Here is a 13,857-nt window from a genome sequence, read left to right as displayed (position 1 = left end):
GTGACTTATACACACATGAACGTACGAGTGTGACATCAACACACATGAACGTACGAGTGTGACATCAACACACATGAACGTACGAGTGTGACATCAACACACATGAACGTATGAGTGTGACTTATACACACATGAACGTACGAGTGTGACATCAAGACACATGAACGTACGAGTGTGACATCAACACACATGAACGTACGAGTGTGACTTATACACACATGAACGTACGAGTGTGACTTATACACACATGAACGTACGAGTGTGACTTAGACACACATGAACGTACGAGTGTGACTTAGACACACATGAAGGTACGAGTGTGTCATCAACACACATGAACGTACGAGTGTGTCATCAACACACATAAACGTACGAGTGTGACATCAACACACATGAACATACGAGTGTGACATCAACACACATGAAGGTACGAGTGTGACATCAACACACATGAACCTACGAGTGTGACATCAACACACATGAACGTACAAGTGTGACATCAACACACATGAACGTACGAGTGTGACATCAACACACATGAAGGTACGAGTGTGACATCAACACACATGAACGTATGAGTGTGACTTATACACACATGAACGTACGAGTGTGACATCAACACACATGAAGGTACGAGTGTGTCATCAACACACATGAACCTACGAGTGTGACATCAACACACATGAAGGTACGAGTGTGTCATCAACGCACATGAACGTACGAGTGTGACATCAACACACATGAACGTACGAGTGTGACATCAACACACATGAACGTACGAGTGTGACATCAACACACATGAACGTACGAGTGTGACATCAACACACATGAACGTACGAGTGTGACATCAACACACATGAACGTACGAGTGTGACATCAACACACATGAACGTACGAGTGTGACATCAACACACATGAAGGTACGAGTGTGACATCAACACACATGAACGTACGAGTGTGACATCAACACACATGAACGTACGAGTGTGACATCAACACACATGAAGGTACGAGTGTGACATCAACACACATGAAGGTACGAGTGTGTCTTGATTCTCAGGAACACTAATTTGATAACAACGTTCCCATCAGGCTTGATATCGCGCCGATGATACAATAAGATAAAACAATCCTGCTTGTTTAGGATTAGCCTTGTTCTCCAGATCATTCCTGTAATGAATATGTTTTATTCATGTCCTGCTCGGTCTGGCATGAATAGACGGATTTTTGTAAACTGGTAAGAATATTAAAAAAAAAGTTAAAAAAAAGTCAATCTGGAGATAGAATCGAATGTACATGAAAGTCAGTGTGAGAGACAGTTTTAAGATTTAACATTATATACATTAGTAGAGACTCACTCGACTTCTCTTCCTAAATCAACTATGGATCTGGTCAGCATGTCAGCTGTATATATCTGGTGTTTATATCTGGTGTTTATATCTGGTGTATATATCTGGTGTTTATATCTGGTGTATATATCTGGTGTATATATCTGGTGTATATATCTGGTGTATATATCTGGTGTATATATCTGGTGTATATATCTGGTGTATATATCTGGTGTTTATATCTGGTGTTTATATCTGGTGTATATATCTGGTGTTTATATCTGGTGTATATATCTGGTGTATATATCTGGTGTATATATCTGGTGTATATATCTGGTGTATATATCTGGTGTATATATCTGGTGTATATATCTGGTGTATAAACCTGGTGTATATATCTGGTGTATATACTGTATCTGGTGTTTATATCTGGTGTATATATCTGGTGTATATATCTGGTGTTTATATCTGGTGTATATATCTGGTGTATATATCTGGTGTATATATCTGGTGTTTATATCTGGTGTATATATCTGGTGTATATATCTGGTGTATATATCTGGTGTATATATCTGGTGTATATATCTGGTGTATATATCTGGTGTATATATCTGGTGTATATATCTGGTGTTTCTATCTGGTGTATATATCTGGTGTATATATCTGGTGTATATATCTGGTGTATATATCTGGTGTATAAACCTGGTGTATATATCTGGTGTATATATCTGGTGTATATATCTGGTGTATATATCTGGTGTATATATCTGGTGTATATATCTGGTGTATATATCTGGTGTTTATATCTGGTGTATATATCTGGTGTATATATCTGGTGTATATATCTGGTGTATATATCTGGTGTATATATCTGGTGTATAAACCTGGTGTATAAACCTGGTGTATATATCTGGTGTATATATCTGGTGTTTATATCTGGTGTATATATCTGGTGTATATATCTGGTGTATATATCTGGTGTATATATCTGGTGTATAAACCTGGTGTATATATCTGGTGTATATACTGTATCTGGTGTTTATATCTGGTGTATATATCTGGTGTATATATCTGGTGTATATATCTGGTGTATATATCTGGTGTTTATATCTGGTGTATATATCTGGTGTATATATCTGGTGTTTATATCTCGTGTATATATCTGGTGTATATATCTGGTGTATATATCTGGTGTATATATCTGGTGTATATATCTGGTGTATATATCTGGTGTATATATCTGGTGTTTGTATCTGGTGTATATATCTGGTGTATATATCTGGTGTATGTATCTGGTGTATATATCTGGTGTATATATCTGGTGTATATATCTGGTGTATATATCTGGTGTATATATCTGGTGTTTGTATCTGGTGTTTATATCTGGTGTATATATCTGGTGTTTATATCTGGTGTATATATCTGGTGTATATATCTGGTGTTTATATCTGGTGTTTATATCTGGTGTTTATATCTGGTGTTTATATCTGGTGTATATATCTGGTGTATATATCTGATGTATATATCTGATGTATATATCTGGTGTATATATCTGGTGTATATATCTGGTGTATATATCTGGTGTATATATCTGGTGTATATATCTGGTGTATATACTGTATCTGGTGTTTATATCTGGTGTATATATCTGGTGTATATATCTGGTGTATATATCTGGTGTATATATCTGGTGTATATATCTGGTGTTTATATCTGGTGTATATATCTGGTGTATATATCTGGTGTTTATATCTGGTGTTTATATCTGGTGTATATATCTGGTGTATATATCTGGTGTTTATATCTGGTGTATATATCTGGTGTATATATCTGGTGTTTATATCTGATGTATATATCTGGTGTATATATCTGGTGTATATATCTGGTGTATATATCTGGTGTTTATATCTGGTGTATATATCTGGTGTGTATATATCTGGTGTATATATCTGGTGTTTATATCTGGTGTATATATCTGGTGTTTATATCTGGTGTTTATATCTGATGTATATATCTGGTGTATATATCTGGTGTATATATCTGGTGTTTATATCTGGTGTTTATATCTGGTGTATATATCTGGTGTATATATCTGGTGTGTATATATCTGGTGTGTATATATCTGGTGTGTATATATCTGGTGTGTATATATCTGGTGTATATATCTGGTGTTTATATCTGGTGTATATATCTGGTGTATATATCTGGTGTTTATATCTGGTGTATATATCTGGTGTATATATCTGGTGTATATATCTGGTGTTTATATCTGGTGTTTATATCTGGTGTTTATATCTGGTGTTTATATCTGGTGTATATATCTGGTGTATATATCTGATGTATATATCTGGTGTTTATATCTGGTGTTTATATCTGGTGTTTATATCTGGTGTTTATATCTGGTGTATATATCTGGTGTATATATCTGGTGTATATATCTGGTGTTTATATCTGGTGTTTATATCTGGTGTTTATATCTGGTGTATATATCTGGTGTATATATCTGATGTATATATCTGGTGTTTATATCTGGTGTTTATATCTGGTGTTTATATCTGGTGTTTATATCTGGTGTATTTATCTGGTGTATATATCTGGTGTATATATCTGGTGTTTATATCTGGTGTTTATATCTGTTGTTTATATCTGGTGTTTATATCTGGTGTATATATCTGGTGTTTATATCTGGTGTTTATATCTGGTGTATATATCTGGTGTATATATCTGATGTATATATCTGATGTATATATCTGGTGTATATATCTGGTGTATATATCTGGTGTATATATCTGGTGTATATATCTGGTGTATATATCTGGTGTATATATCTGGTGTATATACTGTATCTGATGTTTATATCTGGTGTATATATCTGGTGTATATATCTGGTGTATATATCTGGTGTATATATCTGGTGTATATACTGTATCTGATGTTTATATCTGGTGTATATATCTGGTGTATATATCTGGTGTATATATCTGGTGTATATATCTGGTGTATATACTGTATCTGATGTTTATATCTGGTGTATATATCTGGTGTATATATCTGGTGTTTATATCTGGTGTTTATATCTGGTGTATATATCTGGTGTGTATATATCTGGTGTATATATCTGGTGTTTATATCTGGTGTATATATCTGGTGTTTATATCTGGTGTTTATATCTGATGTATATATCTGGTGTATATATCTGGTGTATATATCTGGTGTTTATATCTGGTGTTTATATCTGGTGTATATATCTGGTGTATATATCTGGTGTGTATATCTGGTGTATATATCTGGTGTATATATCTGGTGTATATATCTGGTGTATATATCTGGTGTGTATATATCTGGTGTGTATATATCTGGTGTGTATATATCTGGTGTGTATATATCTGGTGTATATATCTGGTGTATATATCTGGTGTTTATATCTGGTGTATATATCTGGTGTATATATCTGGTGTATATATCTGGTGTTTATATCTGGTGTTTATATCTGGTGTTTATATCTGGTGTTTATATCTGGTGTTTATATCTGGTGTATATATCTGGTGTATATATCTGGTGTATATATCTGGTGTATATATCTGGTGTTTATATCTGGTGTTTATATCTGTTGTTTATATCTGGTGTATATATCTGGTGTTTATATCTGGTGTTTATATCTGGTGTATATATCTGGTGTATATATCTGGTGTATATATCTGGTGTTTATATCTGGTGTTTATATCTGTTGTTTATATCTGGTGTATATATCTGGTGTTTATATCTGGTGTTTATATCTGGTGTATATATCTGGTGTATATATCTGGTGTATATATCTGGTGTTTATATCTGGTGTTTATATCTGGTGTTTATATCTGGTGTTTATATCTGGTGTTTATATCTGGTGTATATATCTGGTGTTTATATCTGGTCGTAAACTGGCTCAGAATGGCCGACGACCTGTGGTTCATGACCTCGTCCGTACATCAGGAACCATCTTGATGTATGTATGTATGTATGTATGTATATATATATATATATATATATATATATATATATATATATATTCCCAAACAAAGTTTTATCTCGATCCAAACTCCTGAGTCTGGCCTTGAAAGACCTGATGCTTCGCTGCCTCACGTTCATGGACACATGAGCTCCTACTGTTTGTGTTTGTGTTTCTCCTCTCGTGTCGGTCGAGCTGCACCACATGTTTCTCCTCTCGTGTCGTACCGACTTAAGAAAAGACAACGATGTGTTTTCAGAGACACTTTGAAGTCAAAGAATCTCAACACAACGTTTGCTTATGTGTCAATAAGTTGTGTAGTAAAACATCTACTCAACTAATTACTGCTTTCACAGCAAAAACGCACGGCTACAAAATACAACACACAGCTACACAATAACAGCTACAAATACAACACACAGCTACACAATATCAGCTAAACAGTACAACACACAGATACACAATACAACACACAGCTACACAATAACAGCTACACAATAGTGTGTGATGGATGAAGAGATGATGTTGGTCTCAAACAGAAAAGTCTCGACATGTTTTCATGACGTAGACGAAGAAACTCACCGTCGTCGTCCTTCATGTTCTGGTGCATCTCGCTGTGAGTCGGGCTGAGGTCACACGCTGCTCCCAGATCAGCTGCCAGCCATGCAGGCTCGCTCATGTCCACCTTCTGGCTGCTCACAGAGCTGTCATCCTGAGGAGACACGCTGGTCAGACTCAAGTCTTTCTTCTGGACAATAGATTTCAAGAAATTAGATGGAAAATAAAAACACATAAGTCGTTATTTTAAAGGTTTGATCAGTTATTTTAAAGGTTTGATCAGTTCTGTGAGGACCAGAGTGTCCTGTGAGGACCAGAGTGTCCTGTGAGGACCAGAGTGTCCCGTGAGGACCAGAGTGTCCTGTGAGGACCAGGGAGTCCTGTGAGGACCAGAGTGTCCTGTGAGGACCAGAGTGTCCCGTGAGGACCAGAGTGTCCTGTGAGGACCAGGGAGTCCTGTGAGGACCAGAGTGTCCTGTGAGGACCAGAGTGACCCGTGAGGACCAGAGTGTCCTGTGAGGACCAGGGAGTCCTGTGAGGACCAGAGTGTCCTGTGAGGACCAGGGAGTCCCGTGAGGGCCAGAGTGTCCCGTGAGGACCAGAGTGTCCTGTGAGGACCAGGGAGTCCTGTGAGGACCAGAGTGTCCCGTGAGGGCCAGAGTGTCCCGTGAGGACCAGAGTGTCCCGTGAGGGCCAGAGAGTCCCGTGAGGACCAGAGTGTCCCGTGAGGACCAGAGTGTCCCGTGAGGACCAGAGTGTCCCGTGAGGGCCAGAGAGTCCCGTGAGGACCAGAGAGTCCTGTGAGGACCAGAGTGTCCCGTGAGGACCAGAGTGTCCCGTGAGGACCAGAGTGTCCCGTGAGGGCCAGAGAGTCCCGTGAGGGCCAGAGAGTCCCGTGAGGACCAGAGTGTCCTGTGAGGGCCAGAGAGTCCTGTGAGGACCAGAGTGTCCTGTGAGGACCAGAGAGTCCTGTGAGGACCAGAGTGTCCTGTGAGGACCAGAGAGTCCTGTGAGGACCAGAGTGTCCTGTGAGGACCAGAGTGTCCTGTGAGGACCAGAGAGTCCTGTGAGGACCAGAGAGTCCTGTGAGGACCAGAGAGTCCTGTGAGGACCAGAGTGTCCTGTGAGGACCAGGGAGTCCTGTGAGGACCAGAGAGTCCTGTGAGGACCAGAGAGTCCTGTGAGGACCAGGGAGTCCTGTGAGGACCAGAGAGTCCTGTGAGGACCAGAGTGTCCTGTGAGGACCAGAGAGTCCTGTGAGGGCCAGAGAGTCCTGTGAGGACCAGAGTGTCCCGTGAGGGCCAGAGAGTCCTGTGAGGACCAGAGTGTCCCGTGAGGACCAGAGTGTCCCGTGAGGACCAGAGTGTCCCGTGAGGGCCAGAGAGTCCTGTGAGGACCAGAGTGTCCTGTGAGGACCAGAGAGTCCTGTGAGGACCAGAGTGTCCTGTGAGGACCAGAGAGTCCTGTGAGGACCAGAGTGTCCCGTGAGGACCAGAGAGTCCCGTGAGGACCAGAGTGTCCCGTGAGGGCCAGAGAGTCCCGTGAGGGCCAGAGAGTCCCGTGAGGGCCAGAGAGTCCCGTGAGGACCAGAGTGTCCTGTGAGGGCCAGAGAGTCCTGTGAGGACCAGAGTGTCCTGTGAGGACCAGAGAGTCCTGTGAGGACCAGAGTGTCCTGTGAGGACCAGAGAGTCCTGTGAGGACCAGAGTGTCCTGTGAGGACCAGAGTGTCCTGTGAGGACCAGAGAGTCCTGTGAGGACCAGAGAGTCCTGTGAGGACCAGAGAGTCCTGTGAGGACCAGAGAGTCCTGTGAGGACCAGAGTGTCCTGTGAGGACCAGGGAGTCCTGTGAGGACCAGAGAGTCCTGTGAGGACCAGAGAGGTGTCCTGTGAGGACCAGAGTGTCCTGTGAGGACCAGAGAGTCCTGTGAGGGCCAGAGAGTCCTGTGAGGACCAGAGTGTCCTGTGAGGACCAGAGAGTCCTGTGAGGACCAGAGTGTCCTGTGAGGACCAGAGTGTCCTGTGAGGACCAGAGAGTCCTGTGAGGACCAGAGTGTCCTGTGAGGACCAGAGAGTCCTGTGAGGACCAGAGAGTCCTGTGAGGACAAGAGAGTCCTGTGAGGACCAGAGTGTCCTGTGAGGACCAGAGAGTCCTGTGAGGACCAGAGAGTCCTGTGAGGACCAGATAGTCCTGTGAGTGAATGAATTGAAAAACCTTCAAGTTAAAATGATGGTTTCGCTAAAACAAGTTAAGAGTAACTAAGTTAACTAACTCTAAGTTAACTAACTCTAAGTTAACTTTAAGTTAACTAACTCTAAGTTAACTAACTCTAAGTTAACCAACTCTAAGTTAACTAACTTTAAGTTAACTAACTTTAAGTTAACTAACTCTAAGTTAACTAACTCTAAGTTAACTAACTCTAAGTTAACTAACTAAGTTCTTCCAAGTGTTTTTGAACAAAAGCTTCAAGAGGGAAACAACGTCGTTTTCCACATCTTTGTAATATTAATATAATACACATAATAAACATAATAAACATAACATTTAATCAATACAATAAATATAACATTTAATAAATACAATAAATATAATAAACATAACATTTAATCAATACAATATATAACATTTAATAAATACAATAAATATAATAAACATAACATTTAATAAATACAATAAATATAATAAACATAACATTTAATAAATATAACATTTAATAAATACAATAAATATAATAAACATAACATTTAATAAATATAACATTTAATCAATACAATAAATATAACATTTAATAAATACAATAAATACAATAAATATAATAAACATAACATTTAATAAATATAATAAATATAACATTTAATAAATACAATAAATATAATAAACATAACATTTAATAAATATAATAAATATAACATTTAATAAATACAATAAATATAATAAACATAACATTTAATAAGTACAATAAATATAAGATTTAATAAATACAATAAATATAATTAACATAATAAATATAACATAATAAATATAACATTTAATAAATACAATAAATATAATGAACATAATAAATATAACATTTAATAAATACAATAAATATAATGAACATAACAAATATAACATTTAATAAATACAATAAATATAATGAACATAATAAATATTATGAATATAATAAACATAACATTTAATAAATACAATAAATATAATGAACATAATAAATATTATGAAAATAATGAATATAATGAACATAATAAACATAACATTTCATAAATACAATAAATATAATGAACATAATAAATATTATGAATATAATAAACATAACATTTAATAAATACAATAAATATAACATTTAATAAATACAATAAATATAATGAACATAATAAATATTATGAATATAATAAACATAACATTTAATAAATACAATAAATATAATGAACATAATAAATATTATGAATATAATAAACATAACATTTAATAAATACAATAAATATAACATTTAATTAATACAATAAATATAATAACATAATAAATATAATTAACATAATAAATATAACATTTAATAAATACAATAAATATAATGAACATAATAAATATTATGAAAATAATGAATATAATGAACATAATAAACATAACATTTAATAAATATTATGAAAATAATGAACATAATAAACATAACATTTAATAAATACAATAATATAATGAACATAATAAATATAATGAACATGATAAACATAACATTTAATAAATACAATAATTATAATGAACATAATAATATAAAGAACATAATAAATATAATAAACATAATAATATAATGAACATAATAATTATAATGAACATAATAATTATGATTAACATAATAAATATAATGAACATAATAATTATAATGAACATAATAAATATAACATTTAATAAATACAATAAATATAACATTTAATAAATACAATAATATAATGAACATAATAAATATAATGAACATAATAATTATAATGAACATAATAAACATAACATTTAATAAATACAATAAATATAACATTTAATAAATACAATAATATAATGAACATAATAAATATAATGAACATAATAAACATAACGTTTAATAAATACAATAATTATAATGAACATAATAATATAATGAACATAATAAATATAATAAACATAATAATTATAATGAACATAATAATATAATGAACATAATAAATATAATAAACATAATAATTATAATGAACATAATAATATAATGAACATAATAAATATAATGAACATAATAATTATAATGAACATAATAACATAATGAACATAATAAATATAATAAACATAATAATTATAATAAACATAATAATATAATGAACATAATAATTATAATGAACATAATAATTACAATGAACATAATAATATAATGAACATAATAAATATAATAAACATAATAATTATAATAAACATAATAATATAATGAACATAATAAATATAATGAACATAATAAATATAATGAACATAATAATATAATGAACATAATAAATATAATGAACATAATAATATAATGAACATAATAAATATAATGAACATAATAATTATAATGAACATAATAAATATAATGAACATAATAATTATAATGAACATAATAATTATAAGGAACATAATAATTATAATAAACACAATAATTATAATGAACATAATAATTATAATAAACATAATTATAATGAACATAATAATGAACATAATAAATATAATGAACATAATAAATATAATGAACATAATAATTATAATAAACATAATAATTATAATAAACATAATAATTATAATGAACATAATAATGAACATAATAAATATAATGAACATAATAATTATAATGAACATAATAATTATAATAAACACAATAATTATAATGAACATAATAATTATAATAAACATAATAATTATAATGAACATAATAATGAACATAATAAATATAATGAACATAATAATTATAATGAACATAATAATTATAATAAACACAATAATTATAATGAACATAATAATTATAATAAACATAATAATTATAATGAACATAATAATGAACATAATAATTATAATGAACATAATAATGAACATAATAATTATAATGAACATAATAATTATAATGAACATAATAATTATAATGAACATAATAATGAACATAATAAATATAATGAACATAATAATTATAATAAACATAATAATTATAATGAACATAATAATGAACATAATAATTATAATAAACATAATAATTATAATAAACATAATAATTATAATGAACATAATAATGAACATAATAATTATAATGAACATAATAATGAACATAATAATTATAATAAACATAATAATTATAATGAACATAATAATGAACATAATAATTATAATGAACATAATAATTATAATGAACATAATAATGAACATAATAATTATAATGAACATAATAATGAACATAATTATAATGAACATAATAATTATAATGAACATAATAATGAACATAATAAATATAATGAACATAATAAATATAATGAACATAATAATTATAATGAACATAATAAATATAATGAACATAATAATTATAATAACATAATAATTATAATGAACATAATAATTATAATAAACATAATAATTATAATGAACATAATAATGAACATAATAAATATAATGAACATAATAATTATAATGAACATAATAATTATAATAAACATAATAATTATAATGAACATAATAATGAACATAATAAATATAATGAACATAATAATTATAATGAACATAATAATGAACATAATAAATATAATGAACATAATAATTATAATGAACATAATAATTATAATAAACACAATAATTATAATGAACATAATAATTATAATAAACATAATAATTATAATGAACATAATAATGAACATAATAAATATAATGAACATAATAATTATAATGAACATAATAATTATAATAAACACAATAATTATAATGAACATAATAATTATAATAAACATAATAATTATAATGAACATAATAATGAACATAATAATATAATGAACATAATAAATATAATGAACATAATAAATATAATGAACATAATAATATAATGAACATAATAATTATAATAAACATAATAATTATAATGAACATAATAATGAACATAATAATATAATGAACATAATAATTATAATGAACATAATAAATATAATGAACATAATAATATAATGAACATAATAAATATAATGAACATAATAATTATAATGAACATAATAATGAACATAATAATATAATGAACATAATAAATATAATGAACATAATAATATAATGAACATAATAATTATAATGAACATAATAATTATAATGAACATAATAATTATAATGAACATAATAATGAACATAATAATATAATGAACATAATAAATATAATGAACATAATAATATAATGAACATAATAATTATAATGAACATAATAATTATAATGAACATAATAATTATAATAAACATAATAATTATAATGAACATAATAATTATAATGAACATAATAAATATAATGAACATAATAAATATAATGAACATAATAATTATAATGAACATAATAATATAATGAACATAATAATTATGATGAACATAATAAATATAATGAACATAATAAACATAACATTTAATAAATACAATAATATAATGAACATAATAATTATAATGAACATAATAAATATAATGAACATAATAAACATAACATTTAATAAATACAATAATATAATGAACATAATAAATATAATGAACATAATAATTATAATGAACATAATAAATATAATGAACATAATAAACATAACATTTAATAAATACAATAATATAATGAACATAATAAATATAATGAACATAATAAATATAATAATTATAATAAACATAATAATATAATGAACATAATAATTATAATGAACATAATAATTATAATGAACATAATAATATAATGAACATAATAATATAATGAACATAATAATTATGATGAACACAATAATTATAATGAACATAATAAACATAACATTTAATAAATACAATAATATAATGAACATAATAAATATAATGAACATAATAATATAATGAACATAATAATATAATGAACATAATAATTATGATGAACATAATAAATATAATGAACATAATAAACATAACATTTGATAAATACAATAATATAATGAACATAATAAATATAATGAACATAATAAACATAACATTTGATAAATACAATAATATAATGAACATAATAAATATAATGAACATAATAATATAATGAACATAATAATATAATGAACATAATAATTATAATGAACATAATAATATAATGAACATAATAATATAATGAACATAATAATTATAATGAACATAATAATATAATGAACATAATAATATAATGGACATAATAATTATAATGAACATAATAATATAATGAACATAATAATATAATGAACATAATAATTATAATGAGCATAATAATATAATGAACATAATAATATAATGAACATAATAATATAATGAACATAATAATTATAATGAACATAATAATATAATGAACATAATAATATAATGAACATAATAATTATAATGAACATAATAATATAAAGAACATAATTATATAAAGAACATAATAAACAGGATCAGCTGATCACGACACAAAGAAGCTCATGTCTCATGAGGAACATGAGGAACAACCACTTTGACTCCATGAGGGTCGGCGGGTTCACGACCCGAGAGCAGATCCAGACTAATCTGTGACCAGGTTTAGAATAAGAAGCTTTTTCTGCTTCAGTGTTTGAACATTTGAATCTGAACGTCTGGAGGAAGTTTCTCCTCAAACCAGTTGATGGATCATCTGACATCTTGCTTCATCCTACAGTGAACACAATGCATTCTGGGTACTAAACATCAGCTGAAGGAAGATCAGTGACGGAAGAATCTTACTTTCACAAATCAAACAAGAAGATTCACTTCAAGGAAATTAATTGACATTTTAAATACGTCGACAGTAA

General features: G+C 29.6%; 1 protein-coding gene across 1 annotated transcript in view; it reads right to left on the bottom strand.

Annotated features, from left to right (window-relative positions):
- LOC148058338 (nucleolar protein 4-like) overlaps positions 1 to 13,857 on the bottom strand; it is a 104,459-nt gene that overhangs the window by 51,589 nt on the left and 39,013 nt on the right. Inside the window, exon 5 of the mRNA XM_087782570.1 lies at positions 5,896 to 6,025. Coding sequence (XP_087638696.1) covers positions 5,896 to 6,025 — 130 coding nt within the window. The remainder of the gene's footprint in view (positions 1 to 5,895; positions 6,026 to 13,857) is intronic.

The sequence above is a fragment of the Callionymus lyra genome, unplaced genomic scaffold, assembly GCF_982586985.1.
Source record: "Callionymus lyra unplaced genomic scaffold, fCalLyr1.hap1.1 HAP1_SCAFFOLD_89, whole genome shotgun sequence".
NCBI classification, from domain to species: domain Eukaryota; kingdom Metazoa; phylum Chordata; class Actinopteri; order Syngnathiformes; family Callionymidae; genus Callionymus; species Callionymus lyra.
This window is presented reverse-complemented; position numbering and strand designations above follow the sequence as displayed.